The sequence below is a fragment of the Malaclemys terrapin genome, chromosome 3 (genome assembly GCF_027887155.1).
Source record: "Malaclemys terrapin pileata isolate rMalTer1 chromosome 3, rMalTer1.hap1, whole genome shotgun sequence".
Classification (NCBI taxonomy): domain Eukaryota; kingdom Metazoa; phylum Chordata; order Testudines; family Emydidae; genus Malaclemys; species Malaclemys terrapin.
The window spans coordinates 85,311,572-85,337,644 of NC_071507.1; the positions used below are offsets into that span (position 1 = coordinate 85,311,572).

A 26,073-nucleotide genomic window follows, 5' to 3' on the forward strand; every position below is an offset into this window, starting at 1 on the left:
TCTCTTCTGTTCTAAATGACTGGAGATGCCGGTTTATTGAAAATACCAAAAGGCAGCACAGTCCACGAAGGCTGTATCTGACACTGGATAACAGTCCCTAATATTACATTGATTTCAGGTATTTATGATGCTGGATTGAAAAAGAAATTTCATTAACTTTTCTTTCAAAGGTGTCTCTTGCATGGTTCACTGAGCTATATCATGGTCTGGATTTTATAGGCACTTCAACTGGATATCAGGTCTGAGTATGACCCTACTGGCATGATACCAGCTGAAGTAGCATTCTGTCACAGAAGAGCTGGGAGAGCTTTTCCTTTAGAGTCTAAAACTGGTATTGGTCTGAAGAGGATCATATAGTTCTAGTAACTAACAAATATGAATCACAAGTTTGAGGTTGAATTGAACATACTATGTTGCCAGGTGCCTTGTTTTCAATATCATTTGGGTTGGTTTTTTTTACAAGAACAGTTTGCAGTGTTCTGCTTTGAAAATGCTGGGCTGCTTTGTATAACCTATATTTGTGCTTTTGTTCTCCCAAGATGGAATTCTTGTTTCCAAGTCATCATAAACAACCTGGAAATAGTTCCACTGAAAGAGGGATAGACGAAAGCACATTTCCCATTTTGCTAGACAGGAAACAGCATGAGCAATGTCACAGGGGCTTCTCCAAAACACGCATCGTTTTTAAAGAAATGAAAAACAATTCAAAGGAGAAACAACATGAAAATAAAGGAGCTGTTGAAATGTGAGTATGCTCGGTCTAAATGATTTGCCTGAATCTGTGCATTATGCCTATGCTCCTTAATTTAGACTGGAAATAGAAACTTGTTATATGATCTATAATAAGGGCCCCATTCCCGTCTTCCTTTTGTAAATTTGACTTGAAACATTGCAGCTCTTAAGAGCAATCACACATTAAAATACATGTAGGTGTGAGCTTTCAAATATCCTCACCAGTGAATATTCAGAGCATCACACCCTGGTGCTTGCTTCTGAAGTTAACATTAAACCTGCTGTGCAAACTCAGGATATGTTTTAAAATGTCCATAATTTTGTTCTATTGAAACTAGATCTCTTCAAGCAAAGCACATACTCCTCATCCAGGACTATGTGCCATGCATGCCAAGTTGGAAATTTTAAATCAAGCTGATTTCGAGTTTATCTGACTATAGGAGTGCTTGTTGAGAATAGTTGACTGGTAAGAAATATATCATGTGCAAATAAAATCCATGTTATGTATTCTGGAGTTAAAATGTACCCAAAAGTTGAGAGAGAGTGTGAGGGAAAAGATTGGATATTCTCTACCCAAAAGGAGAAAATGAAAAGCAAAAATAGGAATTTTAGAACAGAAAATCTATCTCAACCATCGTTATGATGTTGCTACCATAGCACTATAATACAAATAAATACACTGCAGAATTATTTAGATTGGCTATTTCTAGTAAGCTTTTCTAAAGATGTTTTGAATGTGTCTTACAGTTTGGAGGATCAGAAATACAATAACAGCGCCTTTGCCCCACATGAAATGATCACTGTGCCTCTTACCATGGAAGATGTGGTTCTGAACAATCCAGTTGTGGCATGTATTTTTATTTATTCTTTTGTCCCCCATCAGGTCAGTGCTGTATAGCTTGAAGGAGCTGTCATACACTTTTAACCCCATAGATTAAAAGTTCCTTGTAGTACTCCAAGAACAGAGCTATTATAGCATCAAATTCTACCCTTCAATGCACAGGGGGCTCCCCTTGAGATCAGTGGAAGCTGTGAAGTCAGAGTGAAGGACAGAAATTTGGCCAAGTGACCAACAAATACGTGCAGAAACTCACAGATTTGGGGGGGATCCTTCTTTTCACTTGAACGGCTGTACAGGAGCATCATTCATCCACAGCTTTATCCTTTGAAATGGTGGGAAGTCAGGCAGAGGGGAGGATTGAACTTGTAGCCATTTATGCTGACAGGCTCAGCATACCATGCCACAACAAAGACAGTCTGGGTTTGGCAATTTTCCTGGGGTTCACCACCCAGGAGAGCTTCTCCACTTTTAAGAGGTTCATTAGAGCACGACCCTTGCTACCAATCCTTTTGCTGGCCAGTAGCCTTCAGGGTGAGTGGGACTATATTGGGGCAATTAGGGGTGGGTTTATCAAGGCATCAGAAGGAAGATGTAGGGGTGAGCAAGGCAAGGCAGGACATATGGAGCATGAGGCAGGGAGTGGGCCTGCTGGGGAAGAGGGAGAAAAGATGTTAGGGAACATGGGGAGATTACAGCCATGTCAGGCAGAAAGCAGCAAGGGAGTACTACTAGCACTTCCCTACCCTCTCCACTGGATGGACCTGTTGCAGATTGCTGGAGAATTACACCTCTCTGAGCCAGAGAAGAGCTATAGATGTTCTCCTGGTGGAAAGCCTAAAAGGTTATTGGTTACTCTCTCACAAGCCAGCTGGCCAAGGCACCAGGCTGCAGCACCCAGATAGTGGTTCAGAGCAGCGTTGCCCCATGTTGGGCTGTTTATTAAGGGGAGTGGACAGAAAAGTGTTAGTGCTCACCTACCTTATACTTCTCCTGTATTTCCTCCTTCCCATAATGTGGCTGTTTATCTCCCCAACATTCATGTTTCTCCATGTCTCCTCCACACTTCTGTCTCACCATACAAAACACTTTTTCATACATCTCCAGCTCGATAACAGTGTGGAGAATGACATATGGTCAGTGTCCAGCAGTTTTCTTTGGCAAAACCATTTGGCTGTGACAAATTACTGCAATAACTTTAATATTTCACATTCCTGTAAATGTCAGCATAAAGCTGAGTTGCTGTGTGAAATGAGAAACCTGAACTTTTTTTTAAGTTGGAGAACCACCACAGAACTATGAGGAAAACAGTGGAAGAGTTTGAAGAGAGAATATTTTAATAAGTTCCATGTAAGAGTTATTAATTCTTGTCCCAAAAAATTAAATGGAAAACTAAATTCTCCTGTGAAAAACTATCATAGCAAATTTGGAGACTAAAACCAGTCTTTAAACTGTGAAAGAGGGATTGTTCATCTTGTTTTATGTGCAAATCGCAAGGCAATCCCCACTATAGTCACATTGGGCCTAGTTTTTACAAAGGGAATCTCTCCTCCCCTGCAACTGACTTCAGTAGGAGTTGTGAGTAAAGACTGCAGGACTCTGACCTTAAATTTACAAACATCTCTGCCAAACATTAGAATGAGAGGATGGGCTTCTATGGGCATTTTCCACTTTCAAGTGAATCCTACCGCTTTAGCTTTGACAATCTCCCATTTTAAAAAATCCCTTTGCTCATATATAGGCCACTAATATAGGTCTACTTGGCGGCATCAAAAGTAGAGCTGAGCAAAAATTCAGAATTTTTGTCCTGGGAGAAATTCCAATACTTTACCATTTTTATCCCAAACTGGGACAAAAAAATTGAAATATCAGTTCTTTTGCAAAATGGAAATTCCAAAGAAAATCAGTTTAGAAATGGCAAAACAGCTTCTCATTTTGGATTAAAATGAAACATTTCAACATTCCCAAACCAAAAATGTTTCATTTTGGTTAGTTGAACTGAACCCCCAAAAAAGGTTCATTTAGAGTAATGATTTCCATTTCCTTAGTGTGTTGCATTGCTTCATGGGAGTTGTAGTTTGGGAGTCTGATCTCCACATTCTTCCTGGCCAGACTGGATCACTCATGATGCAATTGATGTGACTCTCAAGGCACACAATTTGGCCAGAGGGGTGACCACATTGTATGCTGGGAGATATACTCTGGCAAGGAAGCTCAGCCTATTAGGGGGAAAATGGGAATCCAAACCACTACTCCCATGAGGCAAGGTGACAACAGAGAAATAGACATTTTATAACATTTATTTATAATAAAGTATTACAGCATGTCTGACTAGCTGTTACAACCACAAATATTGATTATTCAGACTAATAGATGTATGTAGTACAATGCCTCACTACAGTTAAATGTATACATATATGATCTTAATTTTTTTTTTAATTTTAGGAAGCTAAGTCAACAGTTACCTACTGGACTAATTATGTGGACAAAGACTAATCCATTTTCTAAAGAGGAAAAGGATGACTAAAATGCAAACTCACAACAGCAATAAAATTGCAGCTTTATGTAGATCTTAATGCTGTATCCCACACATACCGTGATGTACCTATATTATGAAATCACTGTACTGAATGTAATTCAACGTTCTACAGGCCAAAATCTTGATCTGAATGTTGTCATTCACTTTAATTAGAGCAGGATTTGGCTCTAGAGCAGTGCTACTATGGAATGATTCAAAACACATTTATCCTTTGTCTTCTGAAAATAGATAATTTACTGTACAATTGGCTGAGTTCCTAATCTTTAACTGATCTACAGTATTAATTGTTAGAACATACACCAATGAACTAGTTGATGCTTTTGTAGTTGCAGGTTATACTGATATGATAAACAATTTCTCATTGAGCTCTTGCAAGCTGAGCAATGAAAGCAAAGGAGGGAGATTTAAAAAAAAGTAGAGAAGTCTAGTTTAAGATAAACAATGACTTAGATGCAAGACACGCTTTCACTTAATCAAAGAAGGCAGACAGGCTACTTATGGGAATTTGGTCAGAAATACACTTACCTCATAGTTCTTTAATCTAAACATCTACCTGTAAATCTATATTGTAAGCTTCTAAGCATTCACTATAAAATTAAATGTGCCCAATTTCAGATGTTTGTTTTTTAATGGATAGATCAAGCTTGTTGTGTGTCATGCTGTGGGAGACTTTGCACTTCACATACAAGTGGGCTCATCAGCCATTTTGTAAACCAAACACAGCACTGGCTCTTGTGGCAGAGGAGGACACTTAGCACTGTGAGGGGAGAGACCAGCTCAGCAGAAGAGAGAGAGCAGACTTGAAAAAACACCGAGAAAGTGAAATAATGGTTCTTCACTGAAAGAGCCCAAGCAACTCATAGGTGTCAATCAGACTATTTGGAGGCAAAATAAGTTGAGGCTGTCAGTTGATGAGTAGGTCCCCCTGCTTCTTTGACTGCCAGTTCTGCTGCTTCCAATTACTGCAGTAAAGATCTACCCACCTGTGAAGGTTATCAGAGGAGAACAGGAGGGAAACATCCATAGAAAATCATCCATCATGAGTGAGATATTAAAGGCAATGTTTTAAATTGATCAAAATTTCACATACTTAAAACATATAAAGATGGTTCATCTGATTCTTTAGGAAATGTAATATCAGTGAAATTGACAGACTATCATCTTTGGTTTTCCTACCCTTCTTACAGCTGTGATGCTTAGAACAAGTTTAGCTAATATATCCATCCCTCGACCAAACTGGCCAACTTTCATGCAATTTATGCATGGATGAATACGAATTACTTTTCATGGCTTTACAAGTTGGAAGAATGGGGTTGGTGCTGGATGTTATTGTATATAGATACAATCACCACTGCACACCTGATAAGTAAATATTCCTTCATAGTGCATTACCATCAGAGACAATATCCTAAGGACAGAAGAAAACATGCTGAAGACAACTGTTAGGGTCAGTAATCTCCATAGCTATCAAGCATTCCCACTGCTGTGTAAAAACTCCATTGCAAGTTTCAATTTGAAGAAGTGAGTACCTTGACAGCCACAGTATTTTAATAAAACGAGTCATTTATGTAAACAAAAATGTAACCAGTAGCTCTCACGACAGGAGTTAGAAAATGAAGCATGTAATAAGACACTTTCAGAAATAGCAAAAATGAGGCTGCAGTGAGTCCACTACTTTAAGGTGTGTTCGTTATTAAGCCACTTCAAGTCCAATATTAAAATCACGCCTATCTTCTCTACAGTTGATGGGATGTTTTCAGCTCCAAGCTGTTGTCCATAGCTGATCACCAGGCCTGCAGTTCTAAAGTATGTTCAATCCAGTTGAATCAGTGACAAACACTTCTGTGATGGTTTAGCAAGATTCCACTTCAAGATAATTAATTTGATTTCCAACTTATACTATATTTTGCTTTAAAAAAAAGCACGAGTATGAAACAAGTTACTTTAAATCTCCTCTCTGTCCAGTGAAGAAAATCTGCCAGCCTTTATTCATGTCTAAAAAAGAGAAGTTTTTTTTATGGAAACAAAGTATATATTTATTTTCTTAGCCCTATATTTCAAATCACTAAAACCCTAAGAGTCAGCATTTAGAATGCTGTTAATACATGCAAGTTTTCAAAACAGATTAGTAAAGAAACTAGTTCATAAAGGAGTCACTGTGCTAAAATGTAGAACAAAGGTTAGACTTTTTAAAAAAAAACCAATGCTTTATGTTTATGCTTAGCTACTAATAAGTGAACCATTGTTAGGCCCAAGAGTTGTACCACGAGGACTATTCATGTGTTGCCCTGTTTTGACGTATCAGTCTGCATTAACATAGGGCAATGTAATGCAGATTATGCAGAAATGCTTAATACTTTGCTGCAGTATAGTGCAAGCAACCTAGTAGAAAGAATTAGATGACTATAAAAGTGTCAGTAAGGATTACTATTACTTTTGTAATTTTATATACTTTTCTTAGAAAAGGGGGTTTAAGTTGTCACCTACACTTGAAACTTCACTTCCATTTTCCACAACAGAATCAGGTTCCCATAAGGAGAGTTTTTATTCAAGTCCACATAATTACATGTAACCCCTTTGGGGTTTAGAGAGCATGGCCCTTTAAATCTTTTTCCTAAGGGGGAAGGGGAGAGTAATAAAAAAGGAGGGAAACTCCAGGGGGCAGCGCTGGAGCTCCAGGGAGACAGAGAGGCAGCCTGCAGGCCCTGGAAAAGTGAAGCAGCAGAGAACCTGCCCGAGGCCTGAGACGGACAGGAGCCAGGAGGAGCACTGGGCCAGGGAGGAATTGCCGAGAAGGACAGGCTGGAGCTGGACCCAGTATCACTGCTGCCTACAGCTGCAGGGGGCTGTGAGTACTGGGGCTTCTGACTCTGCATGGGGAACAAGGAGGGAGGTTGCTAGCTAGTTAAGTGGGGAGGTGGTCTCTCTGTGTGGCTTTGCAGAGAGCAGCAGAAGAGGGCACCAGAGGGGTTCGTTGGGGGAAAGTTCACTGGCACCGAAGACTACCAGGAGCACCCAAGACTCACCACTGGACTGGAACTTTGCTCAGGACTCCTGAATTCTGTGTGCAGACACATTGCTCAGTGTCTGCCCTTCCAGACTATGCTACCACTGGGCCTGTGGGGCCTTGGCTTGGATGCAGCCCTGTCTTACTGCTCCCCCTCTATTTACCCTTGTTTTTCTCCTCTCATCCCTCTGTAAATAAATATTTCTCTTGTTATATCCACTGTACTTTTCCTGTAGGCGTGTGTTCACTCTGGGGGGTTTGGAACAGGTGCCCCTGGGGTGGAAGGGATTTCTCCTGCTGCATTCCTGCACGTGCCTTCTCTTGGCCAGAGCTGCCTGCAGAGCAGACTCCATCTTGGCCACGAGGGCGCTAAAGTTACATACACATTAAAATAAAATGTAGACTTTGGTATTTAAATATTAATCCTTCCCTACTAAACCTCTAGTACCACCCAAGAACTAAAGTAACAGATCAAGAACTGTAAATGCACATTGCAAGTTGAATTTGCCACAAAACTAGAATTTCTAATTTTTAGATCAATTTACTTTTTCTGTGAGAGCATTTAGTGTTCTAGCATTTACAGAGAGCAAGAAAAACAGCAGTAGTTGAGTGCAGCTAAAAGTATGCATAATTAAATGCACATTGTAAAGTTACAATTTTTATTAACTAACACTAATAGCTTAGATTATTAAAACTGAAAATTTTCAAATTAATTGTTCTTGTCCAAGATGAATTAAGTGCAAAAAGTTAGTCTGTTTTGTGATATGCAGCCAAGAGCCATATCTCTTCTGCATATATGAAAAAAATATTACATTATCTATCAGTCCAGTTGCATTCTCCCCCTTGAGGGGGTGTTAACTAACTGAATGTGAATAATAGTTTACTTTAGCCTGAAAGCTATGCTTTTACTTGCTCTCTTCCATTCACTCCTGCCTTCTATTCTTCCTTCTTTGTTATCTCTTCCACTGAGTCTCTTGCATCGAAGTTTTCCTCTCCATCTACTTACATCCAGTCCTAAAACTCATCTTCTCTATTCCCCACTCCATCTCCATTATTCACTCTCTTGTTCTTCTCACAATTTCTAACCTCTTTCCCCCGCCCCCGATTTCCCTCTCCCATGCTCTTCTATTGTCCATTCTCACTGACCCTATTCCATTCCTCCTAGCCAACAGTTTCGGTCCCATAGCGCTACTTAGCTGTGCAGTCAGGAGCCAAGCACACCTTTCTGCTGACTGGTGGAGCCAGGAGCAGTGGAAGTCCCATTGGCAGTGGACAACGAAAGGAAGGAATTGCCAAATGCTGCCGGAAAGCACTATTGTATAAAACAGCAACATTTCCATTCAGAAGAAGACACGTGGACCACAAGAAACACACTCCGGGATCACAAAGCTCACAAACCGCAAGGAAAGCCATTGGCACAGGGTTTAGGTTGTATGCATACATTTAAACATTGATGTCAAACAAAAACTGTTTACTGACAGAAGTCACAAGCACATTTCTATTAAAATTAGGTTTTGTAAAACCCCTGTTTTTTTAAAAGTGAAGAAAAGATAGCTGGGGGTATAAATTCCCTAGCAGCTCTTTTAAAAGGTGTTTACACCTGGAAGTAGAGACAAAGCATGATTTCAAATTGTTTCACAAAGGGTACATCTACACTGCAATAAAAGACCTGCAACACAAAGCCTACGTCAGTTGACTCAAGAGCCTCAGGCTGCAGGGCTAAAAGTAGCACTGTAGACCTCTGGGCTTGGGCTGGACCCTGAGCCTGAGCCCTCTCCGGATCTCAGAAGCCAGATGTCAGCCTGAGCCTGAATGTCTACACTGCTCCTTTTAGCCCTACAGCCTGACATCCCGACCCTGAGCTTAAGTCAAGTGACTGTGGCTCTGAGACTTGGTGCCACAAGTCTTTAATTACAGCATAGACATACCCAAAGCTTTTAAAGAAATTCCTAGTTTTTAGAAAAGTAGTCTCCTCTATGCGGATTTAAAAAAAAAATCTCAGTAGCATAATACTAACCTGTTAATGTGTTGTTGTTCTGGACAAGAGAATTTATCGTCTGTTTAAAAAAAGAAAGCACAAGTAACAATGATGTCATCAGTTCCCAAGTTTTGGAAAGGTAAGCTAAATATCCCAACAGATGTTCATGACACTGCTAGGAAATCATGCCTACCACCCTATAATAGGGTAGAGGAGTCTCTGTTCAAAACAACCTTTCAGACAAGAAAACAAATCAGTTAGTTAAGGTAAGACAAGACAGAGGCTTGGCTTTAATGCATGATCAAACCTTTTCCTAAGAAAGGCATTTTGTTTTTGAGAAAGAGACATCCTTCCTTTACTACTAGGTTCTTCAAGCAGTTCTAAAATTCAGTCAAATTTTTATATAACAAATCTAAATTAGCAAATATAAAAGCCTAATAATGTACTATCCTATAGATCAATTGATTCCATGCTCCAGAGAGTGCAGCGGAAACTAGAGATACCCCAGAAGGCATCATCCCTAGGTTACAGAGGTCAGAATAGTCTGGTGTTGTATGAGAATTCTTGCATTATGACCTTATACGTTCCAGAGAATCTCTAGTGAACTCTGAACACCAGCAGACATTAATAAAAATTCTTTTCATAAGAACTGCAACTTGTTCAGGAGTAATCCAGGAAGCCCTACCCTGGGAAAATTCCCAGCAAAGTCAAGGGAAATTCTACCTGAATTAGGGCAGCATGGTGCTTAAAGAGGGCTTTTAGCCCATATAACAGTCTTAGCTTAGTCAAGTGCTAACAAAATACTTTCATCCTTACCTGCAATTCACTAGTAACTTGTAAAACAGTTGTATAATATATCAATTTTGATATAATAAGATGACCTAATACATTTTTTCTAGCTCTAGATTCCAGTCCAATGCTAAGCTACACCTAGAAACTGCTAGTTGTAGTGAGTTCTGCAGTGCTTTGGTCACTTTGAAAGCATTCAAACCACAGATCGTATTTAAAAGTTTTTGGAGACTGAAGCTAGTGCAGAATACAGTATGTCCAAATAAATTTATTAGTCTCTAAGGTACCACAAGTACTCCTCGTTCTTTTTGCTGATACAGACTAACATCTGCCACTCAAACCGGTTCCTGAGCACAGTTTCACTGGGACGTATGACACCAGTACTCTGGAATCTGCACTGGTGGTCCATTGGTCTCCAGATATAGTTTGTTGTTGGTTATGACTTATAAAACCCTAAATAGGTCTCCCTCCTTGTGCCATACTGCCACATTTGAGGTCAGCACACACACTCAAGCTTTATACCCCTTGTTATAAGTGAGGGGAGACTCCCAGGGGGTGTTCTGTGAGGACACCAGGACTACAGCTGGGTAGGAAACTCTTCTTGTTCTGCAAAAACTGTCAAGATTTCAAAAAATTTCCCATTCCGCATCATGCTGCTTAATTGTTATGCAGTGCCTAAATACACCCAACTGGCAAAGAGAATTTATGTTCATAGTACTTTGTAAATGTGCATGCAATTTACCTCATTACAGGAGGCAACCATTTGATGGAGGGCTCTCAGGGATGAATGCATCTGCTCAAGAGACTTTAGCTCTTCCTATTGGAGTTTTTAAAAAGAAAATTTTTAAAAAAGGAAAGACAAAAACCATCATAAATAATTTTACACACCTGCACTACCGCTTTGTTGGAGGACTTAACTCTATGCTTTGATTTCACATTTCTTCCCAAAATATACCTAAACCCAGTCCACTTCTATTTTAATTGTACATTTTAAAAATGTTGAGGTTCTGTTTTTTAATATTTTCTATAGCACCATCTCAAATGTTTTACGAACAGCAATATATTAAGCCTCACAACAGATCTCTTAAGGGTAGGTTGTATCATATATATATATATATATATATATATATATATATATATATATACACACACGCACACACACACACTATGCAGATGGAAAACTGAGGCATGGAGCAGCTATGAGACTTGCACAAAGAAAGCATTATGTTAGCAAAAACTCCTTTTAATATTCAGCAAGCCACACTTATTTCAGTAGCAAAATTGTACAAAATACTCAATAGAATAGTTGGCCTCAATGACTTTTCTTTAATTTTGCAAGTTTCTAGCTAAGGCCTGGTCTACACTACGAGTTTAGGTCGAATTTAGCAGCGTTAAATCGAATTAACCCTGCACCCGTCCACACAACGAAGCCATTTACTTCGACATAAAGGGCTCTTAAAATCAATTTCTGTACTCCTCTCAGACGAGGGGAGTAGCGCTTAAATCGACATTGCCGGTTCAAATTAGGGTTAGTGTGGACGAAATTCGAAGGTATTGGCCTCCGGGAGCTATCCCACAGTGCACCATTGTGACCGCTCTGGACAGCAATCTGAACTCTGATGCACTGGCCACGTAGACAGGAAACGCCCCGCGAACTTTTGAATTTCATTTCCTGTTTGCCCAGCACGGAGAGCACAGGTGACCACTCAGAGCTCATCAGCACAGGTAACCATGCAGTCTGAGAATCAAAAAAGAGCACCAGCATGGACCGTATGGGGGGTACTGGATCTGATCGCTACATGGGGAGAGGATTCCGTGCTAGCAGAACTATGTTCCAAAAGACGAAATGCCAAAACATTTGAAAAAATCTCCAAGGGCACGATGGGGAGAGGCCACAATAGGGACTCAGATCAGGGCCGCGTGAAAGTTAAGGAGCTCAGACAAGCCTACCAGAAAATCAAAGCAGCAAAAACAGAAGGTCCGGTGCAGAGCCGCAGACATGCTGCTTCTACGCTGAGCTGCATGCAATTCTAGGGGGGGCCGCCATGACTACCCCACCCCTGACCGTGGATTCCGAGGAGGAGGTACTCCCAGCCATGCCTGAGGATTCTGCGGACGGGGAAGATGAGGAGGAGGAGGAGGACGAGCTTGCGGAGAGCACACAGCACTCCGTTCTCCCCAACAGCCATGATCTTTTTCTCAGCCTGACTGAAATACCCTCCCAACCCTCCCAAGCCAGTATCCAAGACCATGAAGCCATGGAAGGGAACTCTGGTGAGTGTACCTTTTGTAAATATAAAACATGGTTTAAAAGCAAGCGTTTAATGATTAATTTGTCCTGAGGACTTGGGATGCTTTCGCGGCCAGTACAGCTACTGGAAAAGTCTGTTAACGTGTCTGGGGATGGAGCGGAAATCCTCCAGGGACATCTCCATAAAGCTCTCCTGGAGGTACTCCAAAAGCCTTTGCAGAAGGTTTCTGGGCAGTGAAGCTTATTCCGTCCTCCATGGTAGGACACTTGACCACGCCATGCTTGCAGCAAGTAATCTGGTATCATTGCATGACAAAGCCTGGCAGCGTTTGGTCCCGGTGTTTGCTGGCATTCAAGCAACATCTGTTCTTTATCTCGCTGTGTTATCCTCAGGAGTGTGATATCGTTCATGGTAACCTGGTTGAAATATGGGAATTTAATTAAGGGACAGAGGTGGCCGTTCCTACTGGTTTGCCTGTGGCTGAAAAGAAATCCTTCCCTGCAGTTAGCCAAGTGGTGGAGGGGGGAGGGGAGGACATTGGCGCTGAGCTTTTCGCGTTTGGCTAGCAGGGATCTTCTCTGATACCAGCCACGCGGTGGGGGAAAGGGTAAAGCGATCATCCCAGAGAACTGGATGGGTGATGGGGGGGTTTAAGTTTGGTTTCTGCTGCTGCACGTTAACAGGAAAACCGCAGCACTCAATGGGCTTTGCTTGGTATGGGAAAGGAAGGTGCTGCTTTTATGAAGGTTGCAGAAGCCAAAAGACAATGGTTTACCATGACTGCACGCAAGCCGAATTCTGTTGCCCGGACCTGCATCTGTGATCTCTAACACCAAAGCCGCAGGCACTCACTATAAGATGCAAAATGCGACCTTGTACCGAAATTACATGTGCTATGTAATGTGAATAGTGTTGTTCACCGTGAAAGAGTATAAGCATTGTTCTGTAAAATTTATCTTTTTAAATACTTCTCTCCCTTTTTCCCCCCTCCCGCAGCTGCAAATTTTTCAAGCCTACCTCCTCCGTCCCGAAGGCTATCTCAGATAAGGCGGCAAAAAAAAAAAAAAAAAAAAGCATGCGAGATGAAATGTTCTCAGAAATCATGAAATCGACCCACAATGAAAGAGCTCATCTGAATGAGTGGAAGGACCCGATATCAAAGTACAGGAAAGATGCCAGTGAACGTGAGGACAGGAGGGACGAACGTGAGGACAGGAGGGACGAACGTGAGGACAGGAGGGACGAACGTGAGGACAGGAGGGACGAACGTGAGGACAGGAGGGACGAACGTGAGGACAGGAGGCGGCAGGAAGATCAGAGGAGGTAGGATGCAACGCTGGGGCTGCCGCGTGAGCAAACGGACATGTTCCAGCGTCTGGTGGAGCTTCAGGAACGGCAACAGGATCACAGAGTGCCCCTGTATAACCTCCCCCCCCAAGTTCCATAGCCTCCTCATCCAGATGTATAAGAACGCGAGGGGGGGGGAAGGCTCCGTGTACCTTGCCACTCCACCCCAGTGGACAGCCCAAGCAAAAGGCTGTCATTATTTTGAACTTTTGAAGTGGCCTTCTCCTTCCCTCCTCCCCAACCCCACCCAGGCTACCTTGTCAGTTCTCTCCCTCTTTTTATAATCAATTAATAAATAATACATGATTTTTAAACGGTAGTGACTTTATTTCCTTTGAAAGCAAGCTGTTATTGAAGGGGGAGGGTGGGTTGCTTACAGGGAATGAGTCAATCAAGGGGGCGGGTTTTCCTCAAGGAGAAAAACAGAACTTTCACACTGTAGCCTGGCCAGTCATGAAACAGGTTTTCAAAACTTCTCTGATGTGCAGCGCTTCTTGGTGTGCTCTTCTAATCGCCCAGGTGTCTGGCTGCGCGTAATCAGCGGCCAGGCAATTTGCCTCAACCTCCCACCCCGCCATAAAGGTCTCCCCCTTATTCTCACAGATATTGTGGAGCACACAGCAAGCAGCAATAACAATGGGAATATTGGTTTGGCTGAGGTCTGAGCGAGTCAGTAACGATTGCCAGCGACCCTTTAAAGGTCCAAAAGCACATTCTACCACCATTCTGCACTTGCTCAGCCTGTAGTTAAACAGCTCCTGACTACTGTCCCGGCTGCCTGTGTATGGCTTCATGAGCCATGGCATTAAGGGGTAGGCTGGGTCCCCAAGGATAACTATAGGTATTTCAACATCCCCAACTGTTATTTTCTGGTCTGGGAAGTAAATCCCTGGCCGCAGCCGTTTAAACAGATCAGTGTTCCTGAAGACGCGAACGTCCTGAACCCTTCCAGGCCATCCCATGTTGATGTTGGTGAAACGTCCCTTGTGATCCACCAGTGCTTGCAGCACCGCTGAAAAGTACCCCTTGCGGTTTATGCACTGGCTGCCCTGGTGCTCCAGTGCCAAGATAGGGATATGGGTTCCATCTATCGCCCCATCACAGTTAGGGAATCCCACTGCAGCAAAGCCATCCACTGTGACCTGCACATTTCCCAGAGTCACTACCTTTCGTAGCAGCAGCTCAGTGATTGCTTTGGTTACTTGCATCACAGCAGCCCTCACAGGAGATTTGCCCACTCCAAATTGATTCCCGACTGACCAGTAGCTGTCTGGCGTTGCAAGCTTCCACAGGGCTATCGCCACTCGCTTCTCAACTGTGAGGGCTGCTCTCATTTTGGTATTCTGGCGCTTCAGGGCAGGGGAAAGCAAGTCACAAAGTTCCATGAAAGTGCCCTTATGCATGCAAAAGTTACGCAGCCACTGGGAATCGTCCCAGACCTGCAACAGTATGTGGTCCCACCAGTCTCTGTTTGTTTCCCGGGCCCAGAATCGGCATTCCACTGCTATAACCTGCCCCATTAACAGCATGATCTCCAAAGTGCCGGGGCCCGTGGTTTGAGAGAATTCTGTGTCCATATCCTCATCACTCTCGTCACCACGCTGCCGTAGCCGCCTCCTCCTCGCCTGGGCGTTCAGGTCCTGGTTCAGCATAAACTGCATGATAATGCACGAGGTGTTTACAATGTTCATGACTGCTGTCTTGAGCTGAGCAGGTTCCATGCTTGCTGTGGTATGGCATCTGCACAGTTCACCGAGGAAAAAAGGCATGAAATGGTTGTCTGCCGTTGCTTTCACAGAGGGAGGGATGAGGCTGTACCCAGAACCACCAGCGACAATGTTTTTTGCCCCATTAGGCATTGGGATCTCAACCCAGAATTCCAATGGACGGGAGAGACTGTGGGAACTATGGGATAGCTACCCACAGTGCAACGCTCCGGAAGTCGACGCTAGCCTTGGTACATAGACGCACACCACCGAATTAATGTGCTTAGTGTGGCCGCATGCACTCGACTTTATATCGGTTGCCAAAAATCAAATTTTCTAAATTCCAATTAATCCTGTAATGTAGACATACCCTAAGTTTCATAACAAGATCACTACAGATGAGTCTGCACGTATGATGCCTTTTAAATAAAAGGAGCTAAGTTCACAAGGCACACTGCAAAACTTTTTCTGGGATTGACAGCATAAACGGGCTTTTCACTATTAATCTAAAAGCAGCCGCTTCCCGGGCTGAAATTTGGGTGCACGATGCAAGTTACTTGCTTCACAATAATCATAAAGTACATCACTGTAATGTTTTAGGGAAATGTATAGGTGGTACTGAGATGTTTGTGTTGCAAATAAGGCCAGGCAATAGTTTGGTTAACTCTTTCCATTTTTTAACTCTTTCCATTTTAGGTAAAAATCCTAGAACCATTTTCTATCAGTTAGGTTTTGTAAACACTTATTTTTACATCATCTCTATTTAAGGTCAGATCACACCTGGCTGGCACTCTCCTTTCACGTGGTGTTGGCAGGAAGGCTGGGCAGGGGAGGGCCAGGACTCCCACACCCTAATCCCAGCGCTGACCCCGAGCCTGGAGGCACATCGCACGTTTACATTTCCTGGGTTCAAGTTTTCCCTCCTTCCCCACCGTTACCTGCGCCAGGGGAACTGCGGGCAGCGCTCCGGCGAGGTCTGAGCAGAGCCTCCCGGTTCACCTGCTAATCGCTGCCCCGTATCGCCCGGCACCGTCGCGGCTTGCGGGGCTCCACAGTCCGTTCACAGGAACCACGTTTATGCTCCTCCCCCAGCCTGAGGGGCTCTTACCCCGGCAGGCTCGGCCCGAGGCAGGGACAGCGGCGGACCAGCGCGGCGCTGGCGGGTCAAGGCCACAGGCCGAGCCCAGCCCTGGCCCACCAGACTTGGCTGAAACATCGCGAGATTTCAGCTCGCTGCGCCGGGGACGGGTCTGCGCGTCCCTCCTGCCGCCGGGTGGGCTCCGCTCGCCCAGGGTTCCGACAACGGCCGGGGGCGGGGGGACTCTCGCACGGCCGCGCGGAGCTGGGCCAGTCTGTACACACCGCATGTCGCAACAGTCACGATACACTCAGGGAACCGGCGCCGCTCGGCCGCTGGTATCGAGGCGGGCGGGATCCCCAAGTAGTCCCTGGGGGTCCCCGGCGCGGGTCCCTTCCCCCCGGTAGTGCCCGCTCCCGTGACAACGCTGAGAGCCCAGCGCAGCCCTTAGCTCCCCGCTCGCCTGGGCTAGTGCCCTGGCCGGAGAGAACATGACCCCCCCCCGATCCCAGCATGCACCGCTCCACCGGACGCCACCACGGCCCGAAGAAGCAGGCGCTCGTGACTCGGCGAGGACGGCAGCGCTCGTGGGGACGAGAAGGGGCGGGGCTCTACTCCAACCTGCAGCCGCGCGGCCTCCTGGTCTCGCGCCGGCCCCGCTCTCGCGCCGGGCGTCTGGTACTGCTGCTCCTTGCCCGACATGGTGAGAAGGCCCCCAAAGAGGGAGGGGAGGAGTCTATCGAGCGCGCGCCCCCGGCACCGGCCGGCGTTTGAAGGCAGCGCGCGGGCGGGGCGAGGAACTGTCACGTGGGAGGGAGAGGCGGTGGCGGGTGTCCTCCCGGCGGGCAGCTAGCGCGAGACGCTGGTGCCGGGTGGGGAGGGGGGCATGATGAAAGCATCGCTGAACTAGCCTTTACTCCCCTTGGGCCCCAGCCAGGAGACCCCGTTGAACCTTGGTTAGCTATCCGTGCGCGGGCCCCAGGGGAACGTCTCACATCAGTCCTGCGCCTAGGTTTTACCTCTGGTGCTAAGCCCCTCTCTACACAATGAATTTTATCCGTGTCGGGGTCATCGTATAACAGGATATTCGCTTAGCCACAAGGCATAGACACAGCGTGGTCTCACCTACCTATATGGGACTAAATGCATTATCACACCATGTTACTGAACCACATGATATTGACAAGACAACCAACAGCCGATGTAAAGAATGTGGCCCTAACTACACCGGCATAAACCCCAGGCCTCTCTTGGAGGTGGAGTTATTACGTCGCTGTAGTAGGGCACTTACATTGGCGGGACCTGGCTGTAGTGTGTACACTGACATAATTAGGTCGACGTAAGCTGCCTTACATCAACCTGTGTAATGTAGACCAGGCCTAAGGGAGTGAAGGAGCAGTACTGGGCCAAGAGGGACTTGCCCCTCAGCAGCTGAGGAGCATACTCCAGCTGGGTGGCAGGGGGTGCTCAGGGCACCAGTGGGAGGGGCCTCGGGCAGAAGAGGCGGGGGGTTCACCTACTGCCCATGGAGCTGGAGGAATACTTATTTGACCAACTAAGCACCGACACTGATCGGGAATTCCCTGTTGGAAGGGGATGGGGTCTGTGATCACACTCCAAACCAAAGAGAGAGCAGGGAGGTAGGAAGTGGCCCAAGGAAGCCTTGTCTGGTGCACCAGGAAGAGGTGATTGAGACATTCCATGCCTCTCTCCCTTGGGCCGGGACCCAGTGGAGAGGGAGGACCCTGGTCTCCTTATGTTTTCCCCTCACCCCCAGTCCCTGATGGACCACAATTTGACTGCTGGGCCTGCTGACCATCAGGCAAGTGACCCACCCTGGGATTTTGGGAGTGGAAAGACTGTTGAGCCACAGCCTGCCCACTAGATCTGCTGACCTCTGAGTAGAACCCTCTACATCCTTACATTCAGTTTCTGGTGCCATGTAAACCAAAAACATACACTACTTCACCTGCAAAGCATATGGGAATCAAAATCTAAATCCAAATAAAATTATATTCAATTCCTGTGTAAGGTCATTCCCAAGCCTCAACAGATTAATAACCTCCAGACCAAGAGAACAAACAACCTCACCCCAAACTGAATTATGCTCAAGACTTCAGATCAAAAGCTACAAACAACAATATATGTCGCTGGAAATAACAGATGAAAAACAACAAGTTAGACTGCTAAAAAACAACCTACAAACTACTTCACCACTGAACAACAATAAAGGAAAATTGGCAGAAATATGGCAGAGATAGCATCAAACCAGGTACCAATCTGTCACTGAATCATAAGTTGACAACAATGACAAATGGACTAAGGATAGAAACTCAAAGACATTGTGAAACCCTATCATGGGTAGATCGATGCTTATACTCAAGCTCAAGATATACTCATATATATACTCAAGATATACTCATCTACCTCTGACAGATATCCAGGATTTCCCTTCTTTTTACACATTAGCTAAACTGATATGCCTTTTACATATACAGATGAATAAAAGTTATGTATGCTCAGTTAGACCTTCCATTATACTTGTGTTACCTTTTCATCTTAAATTCTGCCTTCTGTGACATCTATACAAACGTATTGCTTTCAGTGGATTGCATAGCTGTAACTATCAGGAACTAAGTGAACAATTCTGTTGGTGGTGCACAAGAAGGAATAGAATCTACTTCTCTCCCTCCTAACTGCATTGGGTCTGTAGGGCCAACAAGACGAGAGTAAAAAGTATCAAAAACTTATTTTTGTCATTAAGATAAGTAGATACAACTCTGAATACACAAATGAAAGAAATGTTGAATGAAAATGTGTCTTCTTTTTACCTAGTCTCTTTTTGAAACAGACTGCACTTTAAGAAATTAAAAAATAAGAGCTCTGTGTAACCTCAGAAGCATGTCTCTTTCATCAACAGAAGTTGGTTCAATAAAAGATATTACCTAGCACGCATTGTCTCTTTAAAAAATTATTTATTTAAGAGAGAGACTGAGAATAGTAGACCTAATGTCCTTGGATTTCAGAAAGGCTTACACCACAACAGATAAAGTGAACAAGTATGGTATTGATGGTAAAATAGTGAGATAAAAAACCCTAAACTTTGACTTATTAACTGAGACCAGAGAGAGGTATAAATTGTTACAGATCAGATAGTAGGGAGATGACAAGTAGAATGCAACAAGGATCAATGTTAGACCCAATCTTGTTCTCTTAAGGGAATGTTCAGCAAGACTTGCACATTTTCATATGACCTGAAACCGGGAGGGCCAACACCTAAGAAAAGGGACAGTGACTACAAGGTTACTTGGTGGGTTTAAAGAGATACAGGCTAAGTGCCTTACAAAATGTAAAGAAATGAGAACAGGATTGAAATGTCAGCGGGATCATTATGGCCATAATCATAGCAAGACATTGATCAAGAAAAGGATCTGGAAGAAGAAGAAGGATGGGGACAAAACCAAAACAATTCCAAAAACTGTCTGGGCAAGAGGGAAGACAATGCAATCATAACTTTCTGCAGGTATGTTCAAAGCTTCTTAATTGTTATGCAGTGCTTAGATAGTAAAGTGATAAACACCTTAGAAGTACCAGGCATATCGATAGACATTAGATTAGAAAGAAGTGAGAATATTAAAAGTATCTCCTCTGTGTCTGGTTTCAGGAAAGCAAATGAGATTTATAAATAGATGAACAGAGGAAAAATCAAAAGACCTAATTAGGACATTGAACTAAGAGTGGAAAGAGCAGACCCCAAGCGATATACTGGGAACAATTCAGGGCATCATATTTCAGGCAGGTTATTGAAGAACTAGAAAAGAGATAGTAAAGGACAACAGGGATGATAAAGGTTCTCTGGATTTATAACTATGAGGATAAATTAGGACAATTAGGTTTAATTATAACTAATCAGAAAAGAGTTTATGAAGCAACATAACAGATGTATAAAATTCTGCTGGCTAGAAATAAGGTACATGTCCCAAAACAGATTTAGAAGCAAGAAGTGATAGAAGGTAAAAGACTAATCAGTAAGAGAGTTTGTGGAAAAGATATTTACACAGGGCTAGATCCACAAAGAGGACTGAAGCTCAATAATGCAATGCCTAATGTTTAGACACCTTGCTTCCTATTGGAATCCACAGTCTCAAGTTAGGCACCCATACTTACTATACAATGTATAAGGAGAGTTAGGCACCTAATAATGGGATTCACAAAAGCCAGAAAACTGAGTGGGGAGCAACCTAAGCTAACCAACACAAAATGCAGAGGAGGGGATGTATGTTAAGTACTGCCCCTCTAAATCTGGGCTGTAGGGAGGCACCTCTCTCTGCTTAGGATACATGGCTGTGAATTCTCCAGGGGTTATAATCCCTGTTTTGCACATGCATATATACAAAAAGGTGACAGTGGTGCTCTTATTAACATTTAGCCCAGCAGTTAGCACACCTATCCAGTGTATGAAAGATGCATGTTCAAATCCCCCTTCTCCATGGACAGAGGGAAGGAAGGATTTGAAGCTAGGTCTCCCACCTTTCAGGGGAGTACTTTAACCTCCAGACTATAGTGTAGTTGGGTGGGGTATCTCTTAATCTAGTGGTAACAGCTAATTTAGAGCCAATCATTTTGTATGTATAATTGGAAATACACCTCTACCCCAATATAACACGAATTCAGATATAACACGGTAAAGCAGTGCTCTGGGGGAGTGGGGCTGCGCACTCCGGCGGATCAAAGCAAGTTCGATATAACGCGGTTTCACCTATAACACGGTAAGATTTTTTGGCTCCCGAGGACAGTATTATGTTCGGGTAGAGGTGTATATGTTCCAATGTGCAGTACTTTGCATTCATCAACATTGAATTTCATCTGCCATTTTGTTGCCCAGTCACCTAGTTTTGTGAGATCCCTTTGTAACTCTTCACAGTCAGCTTTGGTCTTAGCTATCTTGAGTAATTTAATATTGTCTGCAAACCTTGCCCACCTCACTGTTTATCCCACTTCCCAGACCATCTCTGAATAGGTTGAACAGCACAGGTGACAGTGCAGATCCTTGGGGGACACTGCTGTTTACATCTCCCCATTGTGAAAACTGACCATTTATTCCTACCCTTTGTTTCCTATCTTTTAACTAGTTACTGGTCAATGAGAGGATCTTCCCTCTTATCCTAGGACTGGTTACTTTGCTTAAGAGCCTTTGGTGAATGACCTTGTCAAAGGCTTTCTGAAAGTCCAAGTCCAATATATAAACTGGATCACCCTTGCCTACATGCTTATTGATACCCTCAAATTGATGAGACATAATTTCCTGGTATAAAAGCCATGTTGACTCTTTCCTAACAAATCATGTTAATCTGTGTGTCTGCTAATTCTGTTCTTTACTATAGTTTCAACCAATTTTCCTGGTACTGAAGTTACACTTGCCTGTAATTGCCAGGATTGCCTCTGGAGCCTTTTTAAAAAATCTGCGTTACATTAGCTATCTTCCAGTCATCTGGTACAGAGGCTGATTTAAGCAATATGTTCCATACCACAAGTACCAGTTCTGCAATTTCATATTTAAATTCCCTCCAAACTCTTGAGTGAATACCATCTGGTCCTGGTGACTTACTACTGTTTCATTTATGTTTGTTGCAAAACCTCCTCTATTGACATCTCAATCGGGGATAGTTCCTCAGATTTGTCACTTGAAAAGAATGTCTCAGGTGTGGGATCTGCCCCATATCCTCTGCAGTGAAGATGGAAGCAAAGAATTCATTTATCTTCTCTGCAACAGCCTTGTCTTCCTTGAGTGTGCCTTTAGCACCTCGATCATACCGTAGCCCCACTGATTGTTTGGCAGGCTTCCTGCTTCCAATGTACTTAAAATTTTTGTTCTTGTTAATTTTTGTGTCTTTTGCTAGTTGTTCAACTGCTTTTGGGGCAGGGCTTTCAACCCTTCAGCTCCCACAATTCTTTGCAGCACAGGCAAGCATTTTGAAAAAGGGCTCCATTCCTTTCTCTAGTTTTCTTTTTCTTCCTGGCTTGGTGGGAAGGGATAGAGGAAAAATTTAAAGGGTGAAACTCCTTGTTAAAGGTGAATAGCGTACTTTAAAAATGTATAGCTAAGTCAGCACTCCCTTTCCCAAAGCGATCATGCTCCTGCTGTGACTGCCTTTATATGCAAGCTCTTCAGACAGTCCTGCTTCTAAGGGAAAGCTTGGTGGGTGTTGAGGCTGCAAATGAAAGACTAAACACTTGTTTCTTCAAGGTAAGCTGTAAAAAATTCTCCTACAAAATGGTGCTAGCCTTTTAGAGCCCTGGATGATGCTTTTCCCAGAAAGAGAAAAATATTTTCATGACAAGGACTGTAGTATTGTTTTCCTCTAATTGAGGCCTTCATGTCCCATTGTTTCCACTTGAATGAGATTCCTTCCAAGGGTCCTGTTTCAGCAAGGGAAAGAACTACTTGAATACTCACTATAGGGCTCCCCAGATAGCCCGAGAAAGGAAGATGGTACCTGTTTATCCACACCAAGAACTCCATTCTAAAGCCTTTAACAAAAATAGAAATAAATAGGGTGACCAAACATCACTTTTTTAAGCCTTCCTGCAGGTGTCCTGATTTTTTTCTTAAAAATGGGCAAATTGTCCCATATTTTCTGTCTCCCCCCATTAGTACTGGCAGGTCCTGTTGCTGGCCAGATCCCTGCTCTCCATCCATCTGCCCACCAGCAGTGAAGGGGGGGGTCCAGTGACTGACGATGGGGGTGCACATGGAAGGCTGGTGGCAGGGTGAAGATGTAGTACGCGGGGCTGGCTGCTCCCCCGGCTGGTCTGTCAACGCAGCCCCTGCTGCGTGCTGGTTCTCGGCCAGTGAGGCCCCAACCCCCATCCCGTTTCCAGACAGAACTGGCTGCATGCTGTGAGCTGCGGTGGCTGGTGAGTGTGGGCAGGCGCCAGGCGGCGGCCAGTTACATGTTGCCTCTGCTGCCCACCCATTGGCCCTTTACATGCTCCTCCTCTCACTGTCCTCTCCGTGCTTTGCTCCTTCACCCCCTTCGTCCCTCTGCTCCTCCATGTTCCACCAGTGGGGCACATCCCGCTCCCAGCACTGTGCGGAGAACAGCCCCTTGATTGGAGCACTCAGCTCACCAACAGCCTGGCTGGCAGACTCCTTCCTTCCCCCTCTGCCTTTGGCTGGACCAGTGCCCCGGAGAAAGCCCAAGACCCTCTGGACCGGGGCTCTAGCCAGAAGGAGTGAGTCCTGCATGTGCCAAAGCCCTGCACAGCGCTGGCACAGGGAAGCCTCTCCGCCCCTCAGCTAAGCTCTGGAGTGAGGGGGGGGGGGTGAGGAGGGGAAGCAATTTCCAGCTTGTTCACACCCTGAACCTGCAGGCTCCACAGATTATATCATCAGGTTCCTTGGGCTCTGGTGCACAATGCATCCTTAGGGCTTAACCCCTTCCTGCCTGCACTGTAGCCAGAGGCAGCTGAGCTATGTCAGTGGCCAGGTCATCTCTCCCTCCCCCACCCCCACCCCGCTTCTCTCTGGCTGGAAGCAGCTCCCATCCCTTCACTCCCACACAGTGCCAGATCCCATCCCTTCCCTCCCACACAGTGCTGAAAGGCTGCTGCTGGCCACATTCTGGTGTGAGCCCTGGCAGAAATCTGGGGAGGGGGGGCATGTGACTGCGTGCCCCATGTGTTGTCTTGGGAAGACATGCCACCAGGTACCAGGAGAGGTGGGTCCGTCCTGGGGGCCCAGCCACGTATGGAGGGCGGAGAGCACTGGGCATGGAGGGTCGGGAGATCTGTCAGTCACCCTCCTAGTGTGAGAGAGGTGTATGGGAGTGTGTGTGTGACACTTCTCCCTGTGTGTGTATGTGGGGGGGAGTAGGTGTGTGTGTGTGTGTGTGTGTGTCACCCCTCGCCGTGTGAACTCTAAAGCCTTAAAGATAAGAAAGTAAATAAAAAGAATCCAACTACACAGTATTTCTTTTTAACAGGGGCTGAGTCAACTTGATGTTAATTTGAACGTTTGTACTGCATAGTTCGGATTGATTGCTGTTGAACTCGCTTGAATACGAGTAATTTTACCAGGTGTCCCGTATTCAGCATAGGGAAATATGGTCACCCTAGAAATAAACAAAGATATTGAAGCTATATTGCTTAAATTCCTCAATCCTTGTTGTCACAAATAAAGTCACTGAGAATGTGCTCAAGACTTGTTTGTCACCTCTTCTCAGAATTCTTGCTCAGTCTTCTAGGTCAGAGGATTTATTAAGTGATATAACTCCTCTGATAGTTATATCATCAGAAATAGATACTCAAGAAAATATATAGATTATAGATAGTTAATTATTGTAGTGAAGGTGTTCATAGTGCTTTATAAATTTTAAAACAGCTTTTAGACATATTTGTCACAATTTCATGGGTTCTATAACATTGATCTTTCAAAAAAATAACTGATTTTAAGCCAAATCTTAAAAAAAAATAACATCACTGACACCTCTGATTTCCCTCAGTATTAATGGGAGTTATAATCCATATGTTCTACTCTACATCATAAGATTGTCAAAACTGCAATTTCCTAGCTGTCAGTCAGTTATCCTTTATTTTTATTTTATTATTAAACACTCTGAAGAGTTTATAGTGATTTATTCTTTGTAATCAGCTATACTGATTAGATTATCTTTTCTCCTACATTGCTCATTTACTTTGCCAAAGTAGGTTTTGTTATTTTCTCGAAGGAAGCAGAAATGGAACTGAAAGAAAGAAAATGGTGTAAATGTTCAGGATTGGGGTGGCTGAACATTTAACTAAAGCTCATACTAAATCTGACACTATCAGGGTCTGAAACCTGAGGAAGAAAAACTAAAATATATAAAAAGTAAGTCACCAGATTAATGTTTTACTTCTCATAATCATTATTTTAAATTAAACTATCGGCGGGGGCGGGGGGAAGGATTCCTCTTGTCTACTTTTTTTCTATTACTTGTCCATGTAGCTGCTGTGAACTGTTTAATATAAATATATTTTCAACAAAACATTTTAAATGTCTTTTAATAGTTACAGATGAAAAGATCTATAATAGCAGTAGCATGCTACAGTGTGGATAATAGTGGGCAGCTGGTATGCTTATTTGTGGAATGATTGAACTCTTTTGGCTTTCCAATTTGTTCTTCACTTCACAATTTAGGCATATATCAGTGATCCATGTGTGAGCTATGAGCTAGATCAACAAAGAGATTTAGATTACTAAGTCCAAAATTTAGATCCTCAACCCAACCACACATCCAGCTGCTGCCTAACCCTGTAGGCACCTAAATTCCCTAGGTGCCTAAATTATGCTGGTAAAGTCCCCATGGTGCCTAAATTTCTGCCCCTTAAGTCCTGACACTGCTGTGCAGCTTGGCGCCTAAGTCCTGGTGGGATCTTCAAAATAAGGACTCTGCTGCTTACCTTGCCTGCAGGGCCCAATCTGGTGGGCAACCTACAATATCAGGCCCCATACAAACCCCAGTTGAGGAAGTGGGTGGTGTCTCCTCCCACCTCCATTAGATGCAGTGTCCCATTGATAAGGGGGTGGGGGGGTTTGCTGGATTCAAGTCCCCACTTTGCATGATTTGAAACCAGGTTTTCCACTTCCCAGATGAGAGCCTAATCATGCTGCTACAGTCATCCCCACTGTCTGTCTAATCCAATGAATGTTTACATATTTGGAGCAATTGAAAGACCCATCCTCTATGCTAGTGGTTAGAGCACCCACCAAAGAGTGGGAGACCTTAGTTCAAATCCCTACTCCAAACCAGGCAAAGTGGGGATTCA

General features: G+C 44.0%; 1 protein-coding gene and 1 long non-coding RNA gene across 5 annotated transcripts in view; both read left to right on the forward strand.

Annotated features, from left to right (window-relative positions):
• The window catches only part of LOC128833639 (uncharacterized), a 102,468-nt gene extending 97,745 nt beyond the window's left edge, over window positions 1-4,723 (forward strand). For all 4 annotated transcript variants that reach the window (XM_054021640.1, XM_054021639.1, XM_054021643.1 and 1 more), the window contains 2 exons: window positions 540-745; window positions 1,480-4,723. In XM_054021640.1, coding sequence (XP_053877615.1) covers window positions 540-745; window positions 1,480-1,630 — 357 coding nt within the window. In that variant the 3' untranslated portion in view covers window positions 1,631-4,723. The remainder of the gene's footprint in view (window positions 1-539; window positions 746-1,479) is intronic.
• A 12,166-nt stretch (window positions 4,724-16,889) lies between these two features.
• LOC128833640 (uncharacterized) lies at window positions 16,890-19,217 on the forward strand. Its single transcript, XR_008444308.1, has 2 exons — window positions 16,890-16,969; window positions 18,299-19,217. It is a non-coding gene; the product is annotated as an uncharacterized LOC128833640 (long non-coding RNA).
• Window positions 19,218-26,073: the final 6,856 nt, after the last annotated feature.